Below are 26,635 nucleotides of genomic sequence, written 5' to 3'. Positions count from 1 at the left end.
GGGGGGGGGCTCAAAGAACTCACTTTTTTTGGCATTTCTAGTGATGCGAATATTATTCGTAAAGCTCCTTTGATGGCTGATAGCCATGTATGGACATTTCTTTAGTCTTGTACAAGCTTCGATGAGACTTCACTCTATAACAGCAGCATCATTAAGGAGAGAATGCCAATTATTGTTTTTTTGTTGAAAACTTTGAAAAAATGTTGGTCACGGCTTTGTTGCTCAAAACTCAAAACGAGAGTCTAAAAGGACGCGATCTGTTTGGCTCAACTTGGATCTCCAAGTTTCATTGAAGCCCGCGATATAGGAGGTTTCATGACTGCTCTCCTCTGAGCCTCAAAAACCGTTCAAATTTGTGTGACGGAAGGTACGCCTAATTGCTTTGCATGGTGCGCCTTTTCTTTAGTTCCCTCAAGACGAGAACACCATCAGCATCCTCTTACACCATATCCACCAATGTCTTCGTCTATGCCTTCTCCTCCTCCAACACCTGGCAGAAACGTGGAAGACTCCGACGCCTTACCAGCCGAACGACGTCTAGACGACGAAGCTTCAGTTCGTGAACTAGTCAATTTGCTTAAAACCATTGCATTATCCGATGAATCTGTCACTCCGAGAGAACGGAGGATCGCAACTCCTCGTGAAATGGTCATCAATTTGCTCGAGCATCAGAAATTGGGTGTTGAGTGGATGCTTCGGATGGAGACGGAGAGAGAGGGGAGTAGAGGTGGGATACTTGCTGATGATATGGTAATTTGACGGATTGATGAATTTCGATGAGAATGTTCTTCATACTATACGCTATTTCTGATGAATGACAACATTCTTTGTTGCAACATAGGGATTGGGAAAGACGATACAAGCATTGGCCACCTTTTGTCTGAACAAGCCGGGACCTGGATCGCGAGTTAAATCTACGCTAATTATCGCGGTTAGTGTCGCAGTTACCCGTTCAACACAAGAAACCCGTCGGCGTTTGGTGTGTTTCTGACCCTTTGTCCAACATCTCTTGTAGCCGTTAGCTTTGGTCAATCAATGGGAAAACGAAATTCTGACCAAGCTTATACCAGGATCCTTTACTGTATACAAGCATCAAGGGCCAAAGCGGTTCAGAAAGCTAGAGCAAATACTTCAATATGATATTGTAAAAAATTTAAGCCATTTATCTGTTTCATTGTTCTAAATTCCTTTTTAACTTACAAATTTAAACACTTTCGTTTAGGTAATTAGCACTTATGATCTCCTGTAAGTTGCCAAGGGTTACTTCAACACAGATCACTATACTCATGACAAGATCCATCTTCAAGGACTCGTGATTTCCCAGAACCAAAAAAGGACAAGACCAGGAAACTCAATACGCGAGGACGTAGTGCTGCAGATCGACAGGATGCCGAAGATGCAGACTATGAGAATCTGGTCGCAGAGCAATCTACGTTCAAGCAAGATGAATATGGGCCACTACTGAAGGCTGAATGGTATCGAGTTGTGCTAGATGAAGCACAAAAGATCAAAAACAAGACCACGAAAGGTGCTCGTGCTGCGGCCTTGTTAAAAGCTCGATATCGGTGGTGTTTGAGTGGGACGCCGATTGAGAACAAGAGTGAGCACCATAAAAAAGTGCTTGGTGTCGTTTTGGCTGTTCTTGCTGATTATTTTTGATGCTCACAAACATAGTTGACGAGCTATACCCACTGCTCAAGTTTCTGGCTATTGCACCCTATGACGATTGGGACAAGTTTCGAGAGGAAATCCTTAAACCTTTTAGAAATGGACGACACAAGACTGCTCTGAAACGAGTTAATGCGATCTTAAGAGGTGTGTGAGAATCTGGAGCTTCCCTATTTTCACGTTCCATCAACACCCTTTTTTGCTCATGAGCCGTTCTTCTTTCGTTCAGCTGTATGTCTACGGCGCACCAAAGAGGATTATCTTGATGGCTTTCCCATAGTTCGACTGCCCCCAAAAGTCGTCAGGATTGATACGAATGAGTAAACATGGTTGGTTGTTAGCATTCTCCACTCCAGCACTTCTGACTCTTTTGGCACACTAGTTTCACACCACCGGAACGTGAATTCTATCAGGCGGTGGAGCAAAACATTCGTCTCCAGTTTAATAAGTACTTGAAAGACGTAATCAATGTCACAACGGGATATTTGTTTGTTTGAAACCACCGCTCAAACTATCATTTCGTTACAGGGCACGGTGATGAAGAACTACACGAACGTATTGGTATTGCTGCTTCGTCTGCGACAATCATGTTGCCATCCTGCTCTTGTCGCGCAGACGTTTGAGCCTGCCGAATCTCAAAACGTTCCTGTCGCTGGCGGTGGCAGCAGCAACTTGTCAAATGAGCAACGTTTGGCTCAAAACTTGCATCTCGACACTTTGAATCGGCTCAAGAATGAGGAGCTTGAAGAGTGCCCAATATGCATTGGTAAGCTGTTGTTACGACAGTGACCCTCAAAACTACATCAAGGCTCAGAAAGATGTTTTCTTTGGCTGCGTATCCAGAGGGTCTTGTTACGGAATCCACCAGCATCCTCGCAAACTGTGGTCACGCATTCTGCTCAGAATGTATTCGAGATTTCTTTAATGTTGGAGAAGGGGAGAAGTGCTGTCCGTCTTGTCGGGGTCCTGCGTCGGAGGATTGTATTATTGGAATGTCGACTGTATACCAAATGCATCCGTCGTTGAAGAGGACGGTTGATGTGAATGACGAGCTACGAGTACTTAAAGATTTAGCATCGTCTTTTGTTTCTTCTACGAAAATTGATCGAGCTATTGGGATTTTGGAGGAGACACGCCGAGCAAGTAATGGGGATAAGACAATCAGTGAGTTGATATGGAGTCAAGGCATGTTTTGGTTTTTGTGCTTTGTTAACCAAACACGCTTCTTTACAGTATTCTCTCAATTCCTTGGAGTTCTCGATATCGTAGGCTCTGCTTTGAAGAGGAGGGGCTTCAAATTCATCAGAGTACGTGTTTGTGGTTGCAGTGATATCTGATTGCTTCATCAAGGAGATGTCTTACCTCTTTTTTGCTCTAGTATGACGGTGGAATGAGCGCAACTGACCGCTCCAAAGCAGTCAATATTTTTGAAACCGACCAGGATTGTAATGTTGCTCTGATTTCATTGAAATGTGGAAGTCTGGGACTCAACTTGACATGCGCGAATCATGTCATTCTAATGGATGTAAGTTATTGTGACATCTTGTTGTTTGAGCAAAGCAAATATACGAATATGTGTATGGCTTTTTTGATAGCTTTGGTGGAATCCTGCAGTTGAATCTCAAGCTAGTGACCGAGTAAGTCTGACGTTCAATAACAACATGGTTCGTGACTAGACGCAAAGCTCAATACTTTGTCTACAGGTCCACAGATTCGGGCAGCAGAAGCACGTCTTTGTTTACCGTCTTATGATCAACAACACGGTTGAAGAGAGGATTCTTGCCTTGCAAGTGCGCAAGAAGAAGATCTTTGATGCAGCCATGGATGGCCGTTCATTGAAGATGAAGAAGGGAGAAGGTCGGCTAACATTGGAAGACCTTGTATTGCTGTTCAATGGGGAAGATCAGGAGAATGATGGAAGTGACTTGACGTTGTAGTCACATCCCTTCAGTGTCTACCCTTGTTTTGATGCTGTAAAGTAACGGGAACTATATTGGTTTCATTAGCCAATCGTACTAGAACAATTGTTAAGCATATCTCTGTCTCACATTCTCATACACCTACGCTGGTGAAATTCATAATATTCGCAGCTCTTGCAACAACACGTTCTACTCAGCTTTCGAATATAGTGCTCGACGAGTATGCTTCTGCTGCGTCCACAGCAGATTCCTGCAAGATAAACCATATACTTCCAACGAAGCATCTTCTGACGTTGCTGCCCATTCATCACCATGATAGAGATTGAGACACACCTTACTCTTCCTCTGAGCTCTTATAATGGCAATATCATTCACAGCTGCACGAGACAGATGATGCCCGCCCTAATGCAGATCTTCCAGCTTTTCAATTGAGTGGCGGCAGCTTTGATAAGGTGAAGGCCAACAAGAGGTAGAAGATGCAGTTCCACTAGATTCGGGCAGCACTCTGCTATTATTTCCAAAGCTTCCAAATCATCCTCCCAATTCTGGAAGTCCAAAATCCTGAGACGATCGCCATTACTACGTAGCAGTTGGGCTGCCATGGCTGGATTGGTCTCCAAGTACAAGTCGTCCAAGTTGGGTGTCCAAGTTGGGTATATCATAATCGTAAAGGAATTCGGGGACCGCTTCGGCCAGTGATAAGCGATGTAGAGTTGGCGCATGGCGGGCTACGAGATCTGCAATCACATGATTTTCTGATGTGGACCAGCTATGTAGCTCTAAATCTTCGAGGTTGGCCTTTGCTTTTGTTGAATATCAAGGCAAGACATTCAGCAAGGCACCCATTGTTACGACCAAAGCAGATACGCTTCAGATTGACGTACAGAGACAAGTCCCAGCAGTTAGCTGATAGGACGTTTCCAGGAAGATATCTGACAAGCGTAGAGCCAAAATCGAAAGACTTTAAGCTTCTTTCAGTACTCGAGTTCCTAATGGCCAACAACATGGAATTAATTGTATCAAAGTCCATATAGTCCATGCCGTCAGGGTGCCTCGTAAAGGCTTCAATTGGTATGTAATGCAAGGCCTTTAGCACAGAGGCTATCGGTAATTCCTCGAATATATCAATGTCGAGTTTACAATTCGGATTCTTGGCAGCAAACGATATCGCGACTTCATCGTTCATTGGTTCGTTACGAGACATATGCTTAGAATCACTGCGCGAATCGACGTTGAAGTTTCAAAGTTCAATCAGAGCATCGTCTGGGTTCATCAGCAACACGCCAAGATTGAAAAAAATCAATGGATAAGCGAGAAATTCGATTTATTCTACAGCTTATTCCTCAACAGTCAGCAAATCAAAATACAAGTATATTCTTCAACACCTTCAAAAGTTTTCACTATATATGATTCCGTTCATCGGTAGTATGGCTGCTGTGGTGGTGGAGCCGAATAAGGAGGACGATAATTGTATTGTTGAGGTGGAGGAGCTCCTGCCCCTTGTGGTGGTGGCTAGAAGGTGAAGATTGTGTAAGTATTCAAGAAGCAACGAATCAAGAGATGCAAAAAAGTCATGTTTCAATACAAAGTTCCATTACCTGCATGTAGTATGGTGGGATCTGTTGAGGAGGCTGCTGCTGTTGATGTTGTTGCTGTTGAGGAGGTTGTTGAGGAGGCTGTTGGGGCTGCTGCTGTTGTTGTTGAGGAGGTCCTTGTTGATAATAATATTGTTGAGGAGGACCTTGTTGTTCCTGTCGAGGAGCCTGTTGTTGTTGAGGAATCTGCTGCGGAGGATGAGGGGCAAGCTGTTGTGGTACACTAGGCGGTGATGAAGCGGGTGTGGTCTGAGCTTGCGGTTGTGGTTGTGGTGTACTAGGTGGTGGTAGGAACTGGCTTAAGTCTTTTGGTTCGAGGGTCTTGAATGATGGTGACGTTTTAGCACCTAGAGAGGTTCATAATTCCACAATAGGGTCAGATATTTTTGCGCTACCTTGATCACGCTCCTATATGCAAAAAGAGCCGAAACGTTCAAACTATAGCTTACCGGCAGCACCAGCGACTTCTGCAGAGCTCAACGCTTTCAAAGCAACCTCAACCCTTTCCTTAATGTCGTTCAAAGATGCTTTGATTGCATCAACAGATCCTAGACTCTCAGCTGATAGAGTCTCTGTGACTAAAACCAGTTGATATAGATAGAGTGTCGAATCAAAAAACATTGAATCTATCGTGTACCTTTTTTGACAGTCTGATCAGCAGGACGTTCAACAATAACACGTAATACTGAATTCATTGACAATGCATGGCTGATGTCAATGTCAGATTCGAGAATGACTTTGTCTCCGTCTACCAATAGACATGCGTGAGCAAAGAACGAGTTCATAGATCCAAGTAGGGAGGATTTCCTGACCTTCATCCACATATTTCAAAGTCATCTGGTCCACCTGATTTGGACCTTGTTTGAGCTTGAAGAGTCTTCCAATGATAATACAGAGCTCGTCAAATGTTAATTCTCTAATAATAAGTTGTTGATGTTAAAAGAGTTTACAACGACCACACGACTTTGATGACAATATATGAGAATTTACCCAGGCAATCTGCTCATTGGCAGTCGTCGAATCTCGTCGCCAAGTGAAGCTTTGATGACCTGTTGTGTAAACATGAAATAAGCATAAGCCGGCTTGAAAAAAAGACCAAAGAATACTGGTGCAGAGTGGAAATGGAAGCAACTTACAATCATATTGAATGCCCGTGTAAGCTGGTGATATTTTATACCTTGACTATTTGCTCTCTTCTTGTTCGAGCTGGTCGTCCTGTTTTTCTTGGAATGTTGAACACACGTGAATATATGGGAATATACGAAACTTGACTGAATGTGTCGGTTTGATCTACTTCGTGCCTTTATAGGCTTTTATTCAATTTATTCCAATGACACAGATACAATAATTAACGATACACCCATTGAGCGCGTTCCCAGCCAAGTCTGAACTTCATGATGATGTTTGCCCTTTCGTGTCTTCCAAAGCAGTTTCAAAGCAGAATCAACTGCTGTCTTGTATTTGTTGGCACCTTGAACGGCAAATTCGTCTAACGATCTTGAATTGCTCCTTCGACATTACAAGCATGCAAGGCGATCACGACAAGTTACGTAACTTGCTGAAGAATTGTAGCATTTTCTAAGTTTTTTAAAGCTTGATCTGCCATAGCAGCACATTTAGAAGCCATGGCTTCTTTGAAAGAGGCATTCTTGAAGGCATAGACCTTGAAATCGCTTTAATAACGTTTGGATTCTCACCAAATGAAGAGATCCATACTCACTATACCTTTCTGTGTCATAATTTTGGTACCCGTGTCGAAGATCAACTTCAAACCTCAAACCCGCTTTACTCAGAAGCTTCACAGTCACACTATCATGGCCTTGCTTTTGTTGGTGGGACCTAAATTTGTGACGTACTTAGCGATGTAAATGCGGTTCAACATTTGGCTGATGCAGAAGACTTTACGTGAGCATTGGTCCAAACATACACTATGACATTCATCCCGACTATGTAATCTCTCGCTTCCGTAGTTGTAAAAACGTCAAAGAATATTGCATCTGAATACAATCTGAGCGTTGTTTCTTGACCTCGTCCTTAACGTCTATTTAAAATGAAAATAAAATACAAATGTCAAGGCTTAAATGAACTCAACTGATTACTCATTCGCAATTCATGAGGCCTCTCCCTTCATTTCCTCAAAAGCAGAATTCAACTGTTCATAAACGTCAGCATGTTTCAAATGTTTGGCAAATGATAAAGCCATTTCGTAGGTCGAAGTTGCATCTGTGTCTTCGGATCTAGTTGTAAATTGTTCATGGGACGAATTTTTTTCTCGTTGATGTGACTTTCCAATCTCACACCAGTTTTACCTGATTGACATTGCGAGATTCCAACAAGATATAGCTAGCCACAAGATCTCATCTTGAGGATACTAAAGATAGAGATACGAGTCAGACTTTGGCATATTTTCAAACTCAACTAGCTTCAAAACTTGGGACTTTTACTTTGTCAGTAGTAGACTCCATGATGGAGTACACTTGACGAAACAAGTTTTGAGCAACCGTTTGGCTTGAAGCAAGCGCAATCTCAATGAGTAGTCGGAACCTGTTTTGCATTGAAGGCAGCCAAAACAACGTGATGTAAACTTTAAATTCTTAACTCCTTAACTCCACAACATACCACTTGCTAACTTTAGTAATATCTACTCGACCTCGTTTTAACAGACAGTCCAACACTGACTGAATGACACCAAATAAGACTAGAAATGTTGTGTAAAAGAGTGGTGGAAATATAGGTTATAGAAACCGAAGTAATCTGTACCTCCAGCTGGGCATTCAGAACGTATGACTAGACCTAATTAATTTGGAGGTCAAGAAATAGCTTTGTACATGACATGACTACAAACAGTAGCAGAGCATGCCTGCCATTCTCTCAAAAACGTCGGAGGACGTCTCGACAGCATCATCAGCCTTGTTTACTAGTGCACGTAGAATTTGGAAGCTTTTCAAGATAATATGGCACTCGAACTAACCAAAAGCATGTGTGAGCAATCAATCGCTGCCAAAAATGCAGTACACCTGGTTTGAATCATACCTCATAGAGCAACAGAGCCTCTCCAACTTTGGTATCTTGTTTCGAAGTGACTTCTTCCAATCGTTTCAACACTTGTCTAGTAGTTTCGATCACTCCCAAAGCTGTATTGCATACGTCGGTAGGGAAATTGGAAGACTTGTCTCTGATATGTGACATGAGGGCTGATAATTTGCACAAACAACACACTCGTTTCTATTGATAGAGTACAAAGTACTTGCGATTTTTTCATTTGCGCTGCATCACTCAACATCGATCACACACCTGCTGAAGAATCGTAGCTGTTTCATGTGGATTTATCCTCAAAGCTTGGTATGCAATCGAAGCACATTCAGAAGCGACGGCCTTTTGGGACGCATTATGGATGGCAGCATTCCAAGAATGTCGAATCAGCCATTCCACATTATCGTCGTTTGGAAGTAGTAGAGTTGCAGCCAAGCCTTTTCTGAGAGCTTGAACCATGGCCAATGGGTCTTTTATACTACAAGGCAGTTCAAAGTTAATGTCTGTTTTGTTTTCATCGAGAAGACAGCGTTACGCACCTTGGAATCAACCGCTGACATTGCAACATCACAGTTGTTGCATTTATTGCGGTCACGTCGATGTTCAATACTTGCGAAACATCCTCGTCGGGCATTTGAGTTGTATCTCAAGTGGTCGATTTAGTAAAAAGGCCGGGCAAAGTTAAATGCTATGTGACCAACCTCTTGTACGCTGTACTGCAGTCTCACTATACAAATCTTCGAGCCGCTTCTCCATGAAGGCTTTCCGATCAGGAGGTAACAAATCCAGCAACAGTTCAAACCATTGAAGAGCAATGGTCAATCGTCCAGACTGCATTTCTCGTTGCCCGGCCTTCCATACTAAAGCAGCATATTGTGATTTCAAGCTGGTCGATCGTGTATCGTTAGGCCTCTGTAAGAATGGGTCTATAAAGTGATGATTTGTGTGAGCAATGACCAAAAAAGAACATTGCAAAACGCTCATCTACCACTTTGCAGCAACTTGTCCACATCGTTGATATGACATGAATGGGATGTCTGCGTAGCAATAAATACCAGAGACAGGCTTAACCTTCAAGAAGGAGAGAAAGGTCTACTGAGCAAAGAACAAAGGCATGTCTAGATTGAGGATGCCAGACCTGGCACGCAACTCATCAGGAAAGGAGACAAGCATCATGATTTGCACAGCAGCTGATAAATCCATCTTGGCCAAATCTTGCATCATGCGAAGCAAACTAGCGAGGGGATAGCCGTCAGTCTACAGTGTGTTTCGCGAGAAACACGAAACAACACTTGCATTTTCGACCATTGACTGTTGGAGAGGTCCAATCCTGCGACGACTTGAAGCAAAGAAGGTGTCAGCAAAAAACACCATGGCACCACAGCGTGCTTGTACCTGAAGTCAGGTTCTGTTGAGACACTCCACCCAACATGAAAGCACGAAGAGCTAAAACCATGATGGCGGATGATTTAGACAGATTCCGTTCACGTAGCGTATTAACTACACTCATGAGCTTGGCCGAATCAATGCTCTGAGCAAAGGAGAGGTATATCCACGAGTTTACCTATAATTTTGAATTAGCAGTCGTTTTCGATAAATAAACGACATCCAGCTTACATAAATATCTGCCCATGCAGGCCTGCATTTGTTAGAAGCGACAGCTGAATGAAGTATAGTTTGCATTGTTTGAATTCCTATCATGGCCTTGTCCTTGTTGGTGTGAACCAAGTTTGTAATGCACTAATAATGTAGATGATGCCTTAGTTCTGGAGAAATTTGACCGCAAAAATTGCCGAATTCATACTTTGGACAGTCTGAAGATGCAACGTTCTATCTGTTGATGGTGCGGTTAGTTACAAAGTGAGCACCTACTGCATCGCTTGTTTGCTTGCCTCAAGATCCGTCTCCCCGATGACAGAGATATACGAGGGATCCATTGTATTCGGCGTGCCTTCACCGATAAGTGAGCATTCGATAAAAAAGACTTGCCAGCTCATCGTGTCCAGTTCATGGTTCTAGAATCCCATAATGGTAAGCTTCGTGAATGAGGTAGCAAAAGTGAGGTTCAGACGACGACAACCTTTTCTAGTAGCTTGGATGTATGGAGAGCCTGCTCTATCCTGCCAGCATCCAGCAATGAGTCACATGTTGACAAACCAGCGTCAACCAGCTTGATCGAGGCTATACTGGATCGTGAGTACACTCGAACAAAGAATTAAGTCCATGTAGATTTGAATCATACTCGTTTGATACACATCTTGATGTCGTCCAGATAGGCTATTCAGTATCAGAAATGCCACCAAACGTACTAAAGTAGTGATCACGGTTAGATGTCTTGTATCTCAACCAATAACCGATTAAATGATTACATTTAGCACATAAATCGATATCATTTTGCTGATATTTGATTGCGATATTCCATAATCGACAAGCACCGTCACTTGCACTGGCAACCTGTCCATAGTCGTCAACATTCAAATCGTTCGCACTTAGTCCTTGGTACAGTTGATCGAGTACAGCTACGGCAACAATACGATCTTCTGCATTGTTGCGTGTCAGTGACGTGATTATATCCTGTATATAGTCCTGCATTCCTCTAAGCTTGCAGCTTGGGTTGTTGTTTACTCACGATGAATCTGGCAGTTCTTGGTAAGTTTAACCATTCAGCACTAGAGACGATGGTTTTAATATTCATTTTTCATTTATTTATATTTTAGAATCAAATGTCCTGCCTGATTTCGTCGAAGACAAGCTCGAAGGCGATGAATTCACAGTCATCAACTTGAGCAAACATGGAACATTCCTCGCTACTGGATCACTAAAAGGAATAGTTCAAGTTTGGGATTTTGATACTCGCCAACCAATACGAAGTCTCGCTGCTCATGCTGCTCAAGTCACCGCCGTCAGGTATGAAAGATCCATTTGTTTTGACAAAAGCTCTCTCGCTTGTATTCAATCCATAGTCTCCTTTGTGGGCACAGCTTTGAGCGATCTGGAAGATACCTGTTATCAGCATCTCGTGACTCAAATTGCATCTATTGGGACTTGTATGATGGATCCATCAAGTTCCAAATTGCCTTCAACTCTCCCATCTTGTGGGCTCAGATGCATCCAAAAGAAAAGCAATTCGCGCTGTCGCCATATCTAGAAAATCCTCAAATCGTAGATCTACCAGATTCTCCTGATGCCAAACTTATACGCCATGTGGTCAAGATCAGTGCGGAACCAGACTTATCAACAGATCAAACGTATGCTAGTTTATACCACATTTGACAATACGAGTTCTGACTCTTTTCCTCGTCTAGCATATCCACTGATCGTGTATATATCACAACGGGATCTTTTGATCGCAAAGGAGAATACCTGTATCTCGGAAATAGCCAAGGAGCGATTTCGGTTCTGCATGTGAAGTCTCTGACGGTGAGTAAAAACACAGGTTTTGAAACAAGGAATGGCATCCTCACTCGTGGTACCTTTCAGATCACCACAAGTATTCAGATATCAGAATCTGCTGTAAAAAGTGTTGACCTCAATCCTTCTCGAACGTAAGTCTCCCTTAGCTGTCACTTTTTTAGCCTTCAAAACTCACATGTTGACGTTAGGCAAGCTGCTATATGTACAGATTCGCTCATGACAGTCTCGATACAGCACCTTCCTGACAAACCTATTCAACTCCAATTACTTCGTCAACTTGAACAAGTACCGAATCAGACTGTATTCACAAACTGTGGATATAGTCATGATGGAGCATATATATATGCAGGTAACATATTGGAGATTTGTTATGAACAAAGACAAGGTCTTGACATCTCCTTAACTAGGATCTGCGGCACCAGGTCAACACAACATTTATATGTGGGAAACAGAGACAGCCTTCTTGATCAAAGGTCTCGAAGGTCCTCGAGAGGATTTATTGAATGTGATGGTAAGCCAGCGTGGTCTCATGTTACAGTGTTGTGTCTTTGTACTGATATGGTCTTGTTTCTTTTGTAGTGGCATCCCAAACGACCAACATTGGTCTCTGTATCTAGCGAAAAGTGTATATACGTGTGGGGTGGAGATTACCGGGACGCATGGGCAGTTGTCTTGCCAGGTACGAAGCATTGCGTCTCCTCTCCATAAGTATATTTTGCTGACTAGTCACATTTTTAGGTTTCAAACAGATAGACGAGTGTCAGCAGTACGAAGAACGAGAAGACGAGTTTGATATTGTTGTATGTAATTCCATTGAGTTGCTTACAATTGAGCTAAGATGACATAATCTTCTCGTTGTAGGTCGAGGCTCCACGAGCACCTGTTCCAGGAAATGACGAGTTCGTAGATGTCGACACAATGGACTCTGATGATGATGAATATGGTCAAGATATGGTTCTCCCAATACTATTGGAGCCTGATATGGACTTGGAAATGGTGGAAGCTCCAGTTGTCAGGAATCCATGGTTGGTCCAGGTTGCTCCAATATTGAAAAACGAGCCAGTGATTGTGGAACAGCCCGCAGACAGTGGGGATCATGTAGATAAGAAGGGAGATCTTCCTGTGGTGGAACCTCCGTCGCGGGATCTATCGCATGTTGAGCAGGAAGACGATGATAATGATATAATTGACGTGGAGGCTTTTTAGAAAACGGAAGACCTTGTACATGATCGTAGTTGGCATATAATTTTTCTAAATAAATTAAGATTCAGCTTGCACGCTCAATGATTGCAGTTCATCACGAAACTGTGTTGTATACACGGTTTCTGCAACTTTTCCACAAAACGACAAAGAACGCATAAAACTAGTATTCTGGGCCAAGGAACACCCTCGAAATCAGTGACAGGTGTAAATTTGATACTGATAGGGCTTCTTTGGATCCTATACAGCTTTGTAGGACCTCTCTGTAGGTTTTGCGCCAGTCAAGTGTTTGATCAAAAAGTAAACTTATAACTGGTTATGGACAAACCGAAACCAAGTGACGTTTCTGCTGCAGCGGCAGCAGAACTATCATCATCACCATATACCCACCAAGTGCCCTCATACCGCTCAGCCGGTGTAGAAACCGTCCCGAATGCCAACATTAAACGAAAACTGACGGACGAGAGTGGAAAACCAATGTTGCCTGATTTACCAGGCGCGGTAAATCAGAATGAAAAGATTACTATTATGAAGAAGGCGGTGACTCTTCAAGGTACATGGATTTACGTGGCAGATCTTGCGTAAACTTCTTTGGGGTAGAAGTCACTAACAGACAAACACGATCTTTTTCATGTAGAACTCATAAGAGCATCTCGCGATGCACGAGCAAATCCAGCCGCTGAACCAGCAACAGGTGCCGATGCATTACTGGCTCGTCTTAAGGTGCATCCTCCACCGCCACGACGAACAGCACACCGTTCCTATATATTCGAGGAAGGAAGCGTCAGATACGAGCCCAAACCACTGCAGCGTGGTGTTGGAGTGTCCACTGAAGAGGACGAGGAGGCAAATGGGTTTGGATCTAAGGGGTCGGGAGAAGGTGGGAGTTTTAAGGAAAAGTTGGTGCACTTTTTAGTGTGAGTGTGTATAGATCAAGGGTGTTGTCGTTTGAATTTTATTTTGGGTTGACGCTGACAAGTCGAGTTTTCGGCTAGTGATCAACAAATTAGCAATCCAGCTCCAGATTCTGGTGAGTACCTATGTTGGGTTAGGCAAGCCATGTTTTCTTCCCCACGCTGACTAACAATTTCCCAATAGACGATACCGCAGAACTACTCCTCGAAAACATGGAAGGCGATTACCTTCCCGACTCACGTATAACTCGGGCTGCTCAAGCTTCCAAGTCTGACGACTCGAACGATGATGAACGAGCTATTGTGCAGGTATGCAGTGACTATTATACTTGTCAACGCAATACTCAATCTCTCAATTTTAGGCTTTCTACACATACTTTGATTCCAACATCAAAGCACACACATCCGCTCAACTGAATCCAGAGTGGACTGACAACTTTTTGGCGTTGATACCAAAAGTGGTCAAGAATCGCTTTCCACAGGACGTCAAATCGTTGCTTGAGGAGACGAGGCTAGAGTACAGTGAGAGTGGGAAGCGGTCTGCGGGTGAGTCCTGTTCTGGCAATTTGGGATCAATCCATCAGTGTTTTTTTGGTTAGTTGCTTCAAAACAGTCGCTTACATTTGGTCGTTTTTACTAGTCGATTTTATCCTTAAACCTCGCAAAAAAGGATCTCAGAATGCCAAGTAAGGCTTTGCCATGCAAATATACTTCTGTGCCGTCGTGTCCTCATTTTTGGTTTAGGATTGACGCAGAAGCAATCTACCCATTGCCACAAGACAAACCTTCATTGCCGACTGGATGGCGTGCGTCGTTCTTGGAAAACAGAACCAAGATTGAACGTGAATTGTATCTACCTCATGGTGTGATTCGTGGCATGTTGGCAGAATGGGGCCCTCATGCTTTGAATCGATTGGTTGATTCGGAAGAAGTTTGTAAACAACCTACATTCCGTATTGGTGGATTTAGATCCATGGTTATGGTTCAGGCTGATAAGTGTCGCGAGAAGCTTATCAATGGGTATGTTGGGTCTGAATTTGTCTGATGGCAGTACGAGGAAATTGATTCCCGATTTTTTTTAGCTATTTTGTCAAAGTGCTTCGTCTCTTCCTGGATCACTTTACTGTTGGTAAAAACAAGGATTTCCAACGTCCACCAGCTGGATTATACAGGGCTGGAAACGGTTTAATATTCAACCAAGTCCTGTCAATCATAACTGGATCCTTGGCAGACTACCTCACAATATTTGCTCATCCAGTTGCTGCTCCATCTGGTGATATATTGGAAGAGCTAATGGATTTAAAACCACGAGCACCACGCTTCCAAGTCCGTCTTTGGCTCAGAGATCGTACACCAGAATTCGATCCACCATTGTCTGATGTAGAAGAAGCCGTACTGGAAGGCTTCGAACTAATAATCCATACCGTCGAATCCATGCCTAAAATCGATGCTGTCATAAACTCTCAAGCTTCCGAAAGCTTGCTGAAATTGACGAATGAAACCAGTGCTGCTACATCTGGTAATCCATTCCGAACACCAGGTGCTAATGACGAGATCCGCATCAAGCCTGAAGCTGTTTTGATTGAACAAGGAGCTGCTCTACTACGTGCATACTGTGCCGAATGCTTTGACGTGGCACGTAGCTTCGTCAGCAAGTATGACAAGTACAAGTCTCTGTTAATGGATGAAGCTGATGCCTCTGTTGAGGTCTTCTTCAAAGAGCAGCATTCCTTTAAAGAGTACTCTGCTGAAATAGAGAGATATAGGTCTATCGCTACCGAAGTCATGGGATGTCGTCGTCGCAATGAGCTGCCGTTGATTGAGCTTAATTGTGAAGAGTTGCATAAGGCTATTGCTGCTAGGGCTATTGAGCTCAGTAATCGATACCTGAATAATATCACGGAGCAAACTGCTGAAGCTGAGCGATTGTGAGTTATTGCTTCATCTCACGTAACGGTTTTTTTTGGTGGGTTGAAACTAATTGTAATTTCTTTTCAAAGGGTTTGTGCACGCTTCGATGCTATCGAGCAACGTGCTCTCCATGTGCCGGCAGATTTCAAGGAAATGGCTGATCTCATGGTATACATGGAAGAAGTCCGAGCCAAGGAGATTCCGGCATTAATGGAAGAATTAGACGAAGCTCGTAAACGATTAACATACATAGCTTCCTTCTCGGCTTTATCCGAAAGCTACATCAAGCTCAACAATGCTGCCTTCACATGGCCGACACGTCTACTACCTATCGTAGAACAGTATGAAGGCAATATGACTGAAGCTCGTCACCGTGCCGAAACCTCACTCGTCGAACAACGAACCCGGTTCGTTGCTGAATTGGATGAATTATCCAAACAGGTGGAATCTCTACGAGATGTCGGCGAATTAGATGAAATGCCCTTTTATGCCAAAAAAGCTGCGGCCATGGAAAAGCAACTCAAAGGAGCTGCCGAATCCATTGCTGAATTCAATAGAGAAGAAAACGTATTCGGATGGGAAGTCACGGCATACCCACAACGTAAAACAATCTTGTTGGCTTTGGAGCCGTATCAGGCATTATATACCATATCCGTCAATTTCCAGAAATCTTATAAACGATGGCTTGATGGTCCATTGCTGGAATTGGAAGCTGAGGCAATCGAAGCAGAGATTGATTCACTTCGTCGTGAAATGTATCGGGTGGCTAGCTTGTTGAGTGAAGCACCTGCTCCTACTGCTATTGCAGCTCAAGTTAAAGAAAAGCTGGATGAGTTTATTACGAATGTGCCATTTGTACGGGTACTTTGTAATCCTGGCATGCGGGACCGTCATTGGACACGTATGTCTCAAATCATGGGTCAGAATATGAAACCTGATGGACAGACAACGTTGCGTAAGATGCTGAAACACGACTTGTTGCCATGTCTGGAGCAGTTCCAGGAAATCAGCGGTAAGCATAGAATGTATGTTGTCCCTCCTTTTTTGCTTCTACTCACATTTCACGATTCAAATCTAGACTCTGCATCCAAGGAATACACTCTCGAAAAGAACATGGCAAAGATGGCAGCCGATTGGGAGCCCCTCACATTTAATCTCATCGCATACCGCGAGACTGGCACATTCATATTGTCTGCCGTTGACGAAGCTCAACAATTACTTGATGATCAAATCGTCAAGACTCAATCCATGCGTGGATCACCGTACATTAAACCGTTCGAGCAACAGATTAAAGACTGGGAACGTAAATTGCTCACTACTCAAGAAGTCATTGATGAATGGCTCAAAGTACAGGCCACCTGGTTGTATCTGGAACCCATCTTCTCGTCTGAAGATATTATGGCTCAGATGCCAGAAGAAGGAAGAAAATTCAAGACTGTTGATACTAATTGGAGGAAGATGATGGAGGTATGGTGAAGAAAAGATCGTCCGATACCATGTTTGCAATTTTTACTCATCGCTTCTCCTACTTGGAAAATTAGACCGTCAACAAAGACAACAAGATTTTGGTTGTAACGGATATTCCCGGTCTTGTAGCTGAGCTCCAGAGCAGTAACGAGAACTTGGAAGCCATCTTGAAAGGTCTTAACTCGTATCTTGAAATCAAGAGATTGTTCTTTCCTCGATTCTTCTTCTTGTCTAATGATGAAATGCTTGAGGTATGTTCGCAACACCGATTTCAATGTTGGTTTTGAGAGGTGGCTAAGACTCTTTCGTCGCTTAGATTCTTTCTGAAACGAAAGATCCCACTCGTGTCCAACCACATCTCAAGAAATGTTTCGAAGGTGTCGCATCTCTCAACTTTGACGACAATTTGGATATCACAGCATTATATTCCAGTGAAAAGGAAGAGCTACAACTTACTCAAAAGGTGTCTACAAACGATGCCAAGGGCTCTGTCGAGAAGTGGCTGTCCCAAGTAGAAAGCATGATGTTGGAATCAGTGCACTCTGTCACTGAGAATGCCTTTCATGCATACTCGAATACTCCAAGAGAACAATGGGTACTCGACTGGCCTGGCCAGGTAGTACTCTGTGTAGGCCAAATATTTTGGACTTGGGGTGTTGAAAACGGCATCATGTCTGGCAAGAAGGGACTTGAATCATACGTCCAAAAATTAAATTCAGACTTGTCTGAAGTAATTAAACTTGTACGTGGTAACTTGTCAAAGATGGCCCGTCTGACTCTTGGAGCTCTGGTCGTCATTGATGTGCATGCTCGTGATGTAGCCACACAATTAGCTCTAGAAGGAATCAAGGACACACAGGACTTCTCGTGGTTGGCACAGCTACGATATTACTGGGAAAAGAGTCAAGTCGAGGTTAAAATGATTAACACTACTCGCCGATACGGATATGAATATCTAGGAAACAGTCCACGTCTAGTTATTACGCCGTTGACAGATCGTTGTTACCGTACCTTATTCGGTGCTCTACATTTGAATCTCGGCGGTGCTCCAGAAGGGCCAGCAGGTACCGGTAAAACCGAAACGACAAAGGATTTAGCCAAGGCACTTGCAAAGCAGTGTGTCGTCTTTAACTGCTCTGATGGTCTTGATTACCTTGCTATGGGTAAATTCTTCAAGGGATTAGCTTCATCTGGTGCATGGGCATGCTTTGATGAATTTAATCGTATCGATCTGGAAGTGCTGTCTGTCGTTGCACAACAGATTCTGACGATTCAGCGTGCTATCGCTGCTAAGCTTCAGACGTTTATGTTTGAAGGTACCAATCTGCCGTTGAATACGTCTTGTGCTGTGTTTATTACCATGAATCCGGGTTATGCTGGTCGTTCTGAACTGCCGGATAACTTGAAGGCACTTTTTAGAACTGTTGCAATGATGGTGAGAACATATTTCGAATGAATTAGAGTGTCGAAAACTTAGTTCTGACAGCAAACTTTTTTCTCCTATAGGTTCCCGATTATACCCTCATCTCCGAAATCACACTCTACTCGTGTGGTTTTATCGAAGCTCGTAATTTAGCACGAAAGATTACCGCCACATATCGTTTGTGCTCTGAGCAATTGTCATCGCAAGATCACTACGATTATGGTATGAGAGCTGTCAAATCTGTATTGACGGCTGCCGGTAACTTGAAGCTCAAATATCCGGACGAGAACGAAAACGTCGTCGTGCTACGATCCATCATTGACGTAAACTTGCCGAAATTCTTGTCTCAAGATATCGCCCTGTTTAGAGGCATCACATCCGACTTGTTCCCTGGTGTAACACTCCCCAAACCCGATTATGCCCTTCTCGAAGAAGCTATAAATAAGAATTGTCTCAAGCAGCACTTGCAGCCAATCCCAGCATTCGTAGAAAAGATAATCCAGCTGTACGAAATGATGTTGGTTCGTCACGGATACATGTTGGTAGGAGAACCTTTTGCTGGCAAGACAACAGCGTATCGAGTCCTGGCAGATGCCTTGACCGATCTAGCTATTGAAAAGGGAGATAAATCGGAATGGCTTCGAGTACAGCATAAAGTCATAAACCCGAAAGCTATACCTATGGGTCAACTGTATGGTCAGTTTGATCCTATATCGCATGAATGGACTGATGGTGTGCTAGCTACCAGTTTCCGTGCTTATGCATCAAGTCCCAGTCCAGACCGTAAATGGGTTATCTTTGATGGACCTGTTGATGCCGTCTGGGTTGAGAATATGAATACCGTGTTGGACGATAATAAGAAGCTTTGTCTTATGAGTGGTGAGATTATTCAGCTGTCGAATACCATGAGTTTGGTGTTTGAGGTTATGGATTTGGCTGTCGCTTCAGTGAGTACAGACCTAGCGTTTCGCATCTTTTTGTTCTAAATTCTACTGGGCCGAATCAGAACAGTATTGCTTACAAAATTCACAACATGTTAGCCTGCTACCGTATCTCGTTGTGGTATGGTGTACATGGAGCCAGACAGATTAGGATGGCGACCACTCGTATCAAGTTGGCTCGAAACTGTAGCCCTCAACGCAGACTTCGTAAAACGCCTAACAGACCTGTTCGAACAAATGGTACCTCATTGCCTTATGTTTGTCCGCAAGGAATGCAAAGAACTGGCACCAACATCCGAAATCAGTTTGGTCAACTCGTTAATCAAGTTACTCGACAGCTTTATTGACGACCTCAAAAAATTCACCACCATGAACGATGAGCTTAAGCAGTCGCTGGAATGTCGATTCATATTCTCGCTGCTCTGGTCTGTAGGTGGTAGTCTTGATTCGGCCAGTCAGTCGAAATTCGATGCATCGTTGAGACTTCTAATTGATGGTCTGCCCACTCAGTTGACATTATTGCCACCAAAGGACGGAACTGTATATGATTATATGTATGAAGTTGGTGTGCCTGGACGATGGGTAGCTTGGACTAGCACTATTCAAGACACACCGATATCACCAACTGCCGACTTTAGCGAAATTATCGTACCAACCAAAGATACTGTTCGATACAGCTATTTGATGGACGTGCTCATCACACACGACAAGTCGTTTGTATTGGTTGGTCCAACTGGTACCGGTAAATCCAAATATATTACCAACAAGATGCTGAATGGATTGTCAAAGGAAAAATACATTCCTCTTTTTATCGCCTTCTCTGCAAGAACTAGTGCAAACCAAATCCAGGACATGGTGATGGCTAAACTGGATAAGCGTCGTAAAGGAGTGTTTGGTGCTCCACTTGGTAAAAAATATCTGGTCTTTATCGATGATCTCAATATGCCGGCCAAGGAAACGTATGGTGCTCAGCCACCTATAGAGCTCTTCCGTCAATTCCTGGATCATGCTAACTGGTATGATAAGAAGGATACTTCTAGACTGGAATTAGTAGATGTGCAATTAGTCGCTGCAATGGGTCCACCAGGAGGAGGTCGTAACTTTGTAACTCCTCGATTCATGCGTCACTTCAACCAGATTGTCATCAATGCCTTTGATGATTTGACCATGGCTAGAATCTTCAACACGATAACAGACTGGCACTTTAATCGTATGGAATTCTCGGATGAAGTACGTAGTCTAAGCAGCAAAATAGTAAATGCTACTGCCGCTGTATATAAATGGGCTGTATCTACATTACTGCCAACACCAGCCAAGACCCATTATACCTTCAACTTGCGTGACTTTTCACGTGTCATCCAGGGTGTAGTTTTATGTCAGCCAAAGGCATTCGAAGACTCGAAGAAGGTCATTCGATTATGGGCTCATGAAGTATATAGAGTATATTATGATCGTCTAGTAACAGAAGAAGATCGTACTCAGATCTTTGAGTTTATGAAGGATCTTGTACCTTCTCAATTCGGAATGAGCTCTGAATCAGTCTTTAAGAGCAGCAATGATGGAAACAAAGTCAAGGAGACAGATGTTGGAAATCTGCTTTTTGGTGATTTCTTGACCAAGAAGGGTGCCGAAGCACCACCATATATAGAAATGACGGATATCAACGTAGTCACCGCAGCGGTAACAACCCAACTCGGCGAGTACAACTTGGTCCAAAAGAGTAAACTTAATCTAGTACTCTTCCGATTCGCCATTGAACACATATGTCGTATCTTACGTATCTTGCGTCTCCCTGGTGGTAACGCTCTACTCGTCGGTGTTGGTGGAAGTGGTCGACAATCGTTGGCCAAGCTTGCTACATTTATGTCGCAATACGAAATCTTCCAGATTGAAATCTCCAAATCATACGGAAAAGCTGAATGGAGGGATGATTTGAAAAAGATGCTCATGTTGGCTGGAGCCGAGAACAAGCCCACCGTCTTCCTGTTTACTGACTCTCAAATCAAGGAAGAGTCATTTATTGAGGACATTGCCAGTTTACTAAACTCTGGCGATGTGCCTAACATATTTGCCAACGACGAAAAGCAGGCCATCATAGAAAAATGTGGGCCCGATGCTACCGATCAAGGAAAAGCTGGTGATGGATCGCCAGCCGCCATATACAACTACTTTGTCGGTCGTGTACGAAATAATCTACATATCATCCTCTGTATGTCTCCTATCGGTGATGCCTTCAGATCACGTCTAAGACAATTCTCGGCCTTGGTAAATTGTTGTACCATTGACTGGTTCCAATCATGGCCCGATGAAGCTCTGCAAGCTGTAGCACGTCAATTCTTGGCTGATGTAGACTTGGAAGCTAATACTCGAGACGCCGTAGTAGCCATGTGTCGACACTTCCATCAATCGACAATAGCCCTGTCTGCTAAATTCCGTCAAAAGCTGTCTCGATACAATTATGTCACGCCAACCAGTTATTTGGAACTGCTGCTGGCATATAAATCTCTACTAGGAATGAAACGAGAAGAAGTCTTGAAAATCAAGAATCGTTATGCAGCTGGTCTGGAGAAACTGCAGTTTGCTGCTGGACAAGTACAACGTATGCAAAAGGAATTGACCGATTTGCAACCACAGTTACGAAAGACTTCAGAAGAAACCGCTGAAATGTTGGAAAAGATTGCCAAGGAATCCGTCGAAGTTGAATCTACTCGAACCATTGTCGCTGCTGACGAAGCTGTAGCTACCAAGAAGGCTGATGAAGCTACAGCAATAAAGAATGAGTGCGAGTCAGATTTAGCTATGGCTCTGCCACTATTGAATGCAGCTCTGTCGGCTCTTGACACCTTGAAGAAATCTGATGTCGACTTGGTCAAGACCATGAAGAACCCTCCAGATGGTGTAAAACTTGTCATGGAAGCTGTATGTACCATGAAGGATATAAAGCCAGAAAAGATTCCTGATCCTAGTGGATCCGGTCGTATGGTGTTTGATTACTGGAAGCCTTCACTCAAAATGTTGGGTGATCCTAAATTCTTGGAGCAGCTCAAATCCTTTGATAAAGATAATATTCCACCTGCCATTATTAAAAAGATTCGAGCCACCTTTATACCCAATCCCGACTTTAAACCCGACAAGGTCAGATCTGCATCGTCAGCTGCCGAAGGATTGTGTAATTGGATTATTGCTATGGAGGCTTATGATCGTGTAGCCAAAGAAGTAGCACCTAAACAGGAAGCTTTGGCTAAAGCCGAATCTGAATTGGCTGAGACTATGGCAGGTCTTACAGAGAAACGAGCAATCTTGAAGGCTGTACAGGAGAGATTGCAAGCCTTGAATGAGAACTTGACTGCCTTGTCAAACAAAAAGGAACGTCTAGAACGTGAAGTCAAGAACTGCGGTGAACAACTTGACCGTGCTCAGAAGCTTTTGGGTGGTCTTGGTGGTGAAAAGCAACGTTGGACTGAAGTCGTTGCTCAACTCGAGGGCACATATGTAAATCTCACTGGTGATGTACTCATATCTGCTGGTGTACTGGCGTATCTCGGTGCCTTTACCAAGATTTATCGTGCGGAAGGAGCAGCTGATTGGGTGGAAAGATGTCGAGCAGCTGCCATTCCTTGTGCCGACTCATTCTCGTTATCCAAAGTCTTGGGAGACCCTATAAAAATCCGAGCATGGACTATTGCAGGTCTTCCAACAGATCAATTCTCGATTGATAATGGTATCATTGTCCAAAACGCACGTCGTTGGCCGTTGATGATTGATCCACAAGGTCAAGCGAACAAGTGGGTCAAGAATATGGAACGAGAACGTAATCTGGTCATTATAAAGCTGTCTGATGCTGATTATGTCCGTAACCTCGAGAATGCAATTCAATTCGGATCGCCCGTATTGCTAGAAAACGTCAAGGAGGAATTAGATCCTATATTAGATTCCGTCTTGCAAAAGCAAACCTTTAGATCTGGTGGTGCCATGTGTATTCGTCTAGGAGATGCTGTTATCGAATACTCTGAGAACTTTAGGCTGTATATAACTACCAAGCTTCGTAACCCACACTACTTGCCCGAATTATCCGTAAAGGTCTCTCTACTCAACTTTATGATTACGCCAGAAGGTCTAGAAGATCAACTACTGGGTACTGTAGTCACTCGTGAAAGGCCAGAATTAGAAGAGGAAAAGACTGCCTTGATCTTGCAGTCTGCTGACAACAAGCGTCGTCTCAAAGAGATTGAAGACAAGATTCTAGAAATTCTGTCTTCTGCTGAAGGCAATATTCTAGAAAACGAAACTGCCATTGAAGTGTTGTCATCTTCTAAAGTATTGTCAGTCGAGCTGTTCGAAAAACAAAAAATTGCCGAGGAAACGGAACGAAAGATTGATGACACTCGTGAATCATATCGACCAATCGCCAACTCTTCGTCAGCACTCTTCTTCTGTATTGCAGATCTGGCCAATATCGATCCCATGTACCAATACTCTTTGACATGGTTTATTGATCTCTTCGTCGCTGCCATCAATGGATCCAACAAGTCCAAGGATTTAAAGAAACGTCTCAAGAACTTGGACTCGTACTTTATGTATTCCTTGTATTGTAATGTCTGTCGATCACTCTTCGAAAAGGACAAGCTGCTCTTCTCTCTACTCTTGACTATAGCAGTCATGAGAAACAGAAAGGAATTAGACGAAACAGAATTCACCTTCTTGTTAACAGGTGGTCTGTCTCTTGGAGCTCCCGCTACGCCAAATCCAGATCCATCGTTTATTACCGAAAAAGCCTGGACTGAAATATGTAGAATGTCGGATATGCCAGCATTTAATGGATTTGCTGAAACATTTAGTCCAAGTGACTGGAAGCCATTTGCAGAAAGCCCAGAACCACACTTAGCACCACTGCCACCGAAATGGGCTTCAGTAGGAGACTTTAGAAGGCTGATGATATTACGTGCCTTCAGACCTGAACGAATTGTACCGGGTGTACAAGAGTTTGTAAAGGCATCGTTATCGCATAAATTTATTGAGCCTCCGACATTTGACTTGGCCGGATCGTACGAGGATTCATCTCCCAAGTCTGCTCTCATCTTTGTCTTGTCCCCTGGAGTTGATCCAATGGCTCAGTGAGTTTAAAGTCTCGATGTTGCTGATGACTGAATATTGACTCACTTTTTCCACGTAGACTTTTGAAGTTTGCCGAAGACAAGGGCTTTGGAGGTAGTAGATGTCAATCAATCTCTCTCGGTCAAGGTCAAGGACCTATAGCAGCCGCCATGATCCGAGATGCTCAAAAAGCAGGCACCTGGGTCGTATTACAGAACTGTCACTTGGCAGTCTCATGGCTTGGATCCTTGGAAAAGATCGTCGAAGACATGTCAGGAATCGGCGCAGCCAATGTACAAAAGGACTTTAGATTGTGGTTAACGTCATATCCATCACCGAAGTTCCCCGCTTCCATCTTGCAAGGTGGTGTAAAAATGACAAATGAACCTCCACGTGGTATTCGTGCCAATCTATTAAAGAGTTATTTGAGTGATCCGATCTCGGACGACAAATTCTATACTGGCTGTACTCAGGCTAATGCCTGGGAGAAGATGCTGTTTGGTCTGTGTTTCTTCCATGCTCTTGTACAAGAGCGCAGAAACTTTGGCCCATTAGGTTGGAATATCCCGTACGAATTCAATGAATCCGATCTACGTATTAGTATGAGACAGTTACAGATGATGCTTGACCAATATGCAGAGGTACCATTTAAAGCTTTAAGCTACTTGACTGGTGAATGTAATTATGGTGGTCGTGTCACTGACGAATGGGATCGTCGAACTCTCAATAATGTGCTGTCTCAATTCTACAGTCCTCAGATATTGGATGATCCATCATACAAGTTTAGTCCTTCTGGTCAATACTTTGCTCCTGCCAAGGGCAAGTACCCCGATATGGTAGAATACATCAAGTCGCTACCGCTCAATCAGTCACCTGAAGTCTTTGGTATCCACGACAATGGTGATATTGCCAGACAATTAGCTGAGACCCGTCTCTTGTTTGACTCCGTACTTGTAACTCAAGAACAGTCTAGTGGTGGTGGAGGTGGTGGCAAGACGTCAGATGAAATCTTGGAAGAAGTCGCTGCGGATATATTAAACCGTGTCCCAGCAGGATTTGATGTTGAAGCTGCTCAGAGAAAGTATCCAGTATCATATAACGAATCGATGAATACTGTTTTAGTGCAAGAAATGATTCGATTCAACCGATTGATTGCCATTATCCGTGACTCGCTGGCTCAAGTACGTAAAGCAATCAAGGGTTTGGTAGTCATGTCTGCCGATCTAGAAGAAGTGACCAAGAGTATGCTTGTGGGCAAAGTGCCAGCTTTATGGGCTGCTAAATCCTTCCCAAGTTTGAAACCATTGGCTGCATATGTGTCTGATTTAGTGGCTAGGATCAAGTTCTTTAATGATTGGTATGAGCATGGTTGTCCCAAAGTATTCTGGATGTCTGGATTTTTCTTTACGCAATCCTTTATTACTGGTAAGCAAACAACTCTGGCGTTTCATGATAGTGTATGGATCACTGACACTCCTGAAACTCTCTGTAGCAACTCTGCAAAACTATGCCCGTAAATACACAATCCCTATTGACGAACTGGGTCTCGAATTTGAAGTCCTCAGCACTATGGATACACCAGCGAAAGCACCAGAAGACGGTGTGTATGTACGAGGTCTCTACTTGGAAGGAGCTCGATGGAATCGTGAAAAGGGCGTCCTTGGTGAATCTCAACCCAAGATCTTGTATGATTTAATGCCCATTATGTGGTTCAAGCCAATCCGAACAGCAGATTTGAAGGACAAGCCCGTATATAATTGTCCAGTCTACAAAACAAGTGCACGACGTGGTGTGCTGAGTACTACTGGTCACTCTACGAACTTTGTGATTCCTATAAAGTTGCCCTCTGATCGTCCTGAAAAGCACTGGATTATGAGAGGTGTTGCTGTATTGTAAGTGGCTTGACTGAAGATTAAATTTTCTGTTATTTTTGAGCTAACATCCGTGAAACTTCATAGGCTTCAGCTGGACGATTAGAATCAAATACTATTATAATTACTTGTACGAACCTCAGAACAAATTGGAAAACACTTGTGAATAAACTACAATACATTAT

At 43.4% G+C, this 26,635-nt stretch overlaps 3 protein-coding genes across 3 annotated transcripts; all 3 read left to right on the top strand.

The window, feature by feature from the left end:
- Positions 1–406: 406 nt before the first annotated feature.
- SmJEL517_g02027 (uncharacterized protein) lies at positions 407–3,605 on the top strand (the record flags this gene model as incomplete). Its single annotated transcript, XM_031167955.1, has 14 exons — positions 407–750; positions 842–931; positions 1,016–1,144; positions 1,223–1,245; positions 1,308–1,600; positions 1,675–1,815; positions 1,898–1,988; positions 2,051–2,129; positions 2,197–2,434; positions 2,512–2,832; positions 2,902–2,975; positions 3,047–3,193; positions 3,264–3,305; positions 3,372–3,605. Exons 1-14 carry the CDS (start codon positions 457–459, stop codon positions 3,603–3,605), a joined length of 2,196 nt encoding a protein of 731 aa, XP_031026148.1. The 5' UTR covers positions 407–456.
- A 7,240-nt stretch (positions 3,606–10,845) lies between these two features.
- On the top strand, positions 10,846–12,835 carry SmJEL517_g02026 (uncharacterized protein; the record flags this gene model as incomplete). The annotated part of the gene is made up of 10 exons (XM_031167954.1): positions 10,846–10,864; positions 10,933–11,122; positions 11,197–11,463; positions 11,521–11,635; positions 11,696–11,760; positions 11,818–11,978; positions 12,037–12,140; positions 12,209–12,308; positions 12,368–12,429; positions 12,491–12,835. 10 exons carry the CDS (start codon positions 10,846–10,848, stop codon positions 12,833–12,835), a joined length of 1,428 nt encoding a protein of 475 aa, XP_031026149.1.
- Positions 12,836–13,147: 312 nt separating this feature from the next.
- On the top strand, positions 13,148–26,556 carry SmJEL517_g02025 (uncharacterized protein; the record flags this gene model as incomplete). Its single annotated transcript, XM_031167953.1, has 17 exons — positions 13,148–13,382; positions 13,467–13,746; positions 13,825–13,859; positions 13,928–14,052; positions 14,106–14,289; positions 14,384–14,429; positions 14,488–14,763; positions 14,826–15,671; positions 15,744–16,666; positions 16,733–17,121; positions 17,196–17,372; positions 17,438–18,556; positions 18,628–19,491; positions 19,585–24,599; positions 24,659–26,004; positions 26,072–26,471; positions 26,538–26,556. 17 exons carry the CDS (start codon positions 13,148–13,150, stop codon positions 26,554–26,556), a joined length of 12,279 nt encoding a protein of 4,092 aa, XP_031026154.1.
- Positions 26,557–26,635: the final 79 nt, after the last annotated feature.

This window comes from Synchytrium microbalum (assembly GCF_006535985.1).
Source record: "Synchytrium microbalum strain JEL517 chromosome Unknown SmJEL517_scf0007, whole genome shotgun sequence".
Lineage (NCBI taxonomy): Eukaryota > Fungi > Chytridiomycota > Chytridiomycetes > Synchytriales > Synchytriaceae > Synchytrium > Synchytrium microbalum.
The sequence above is the reverse complement of the archived record's forward strand: the minus strand, read 5'-3'. Positions and strand labels throughout refer to the sequence as shown.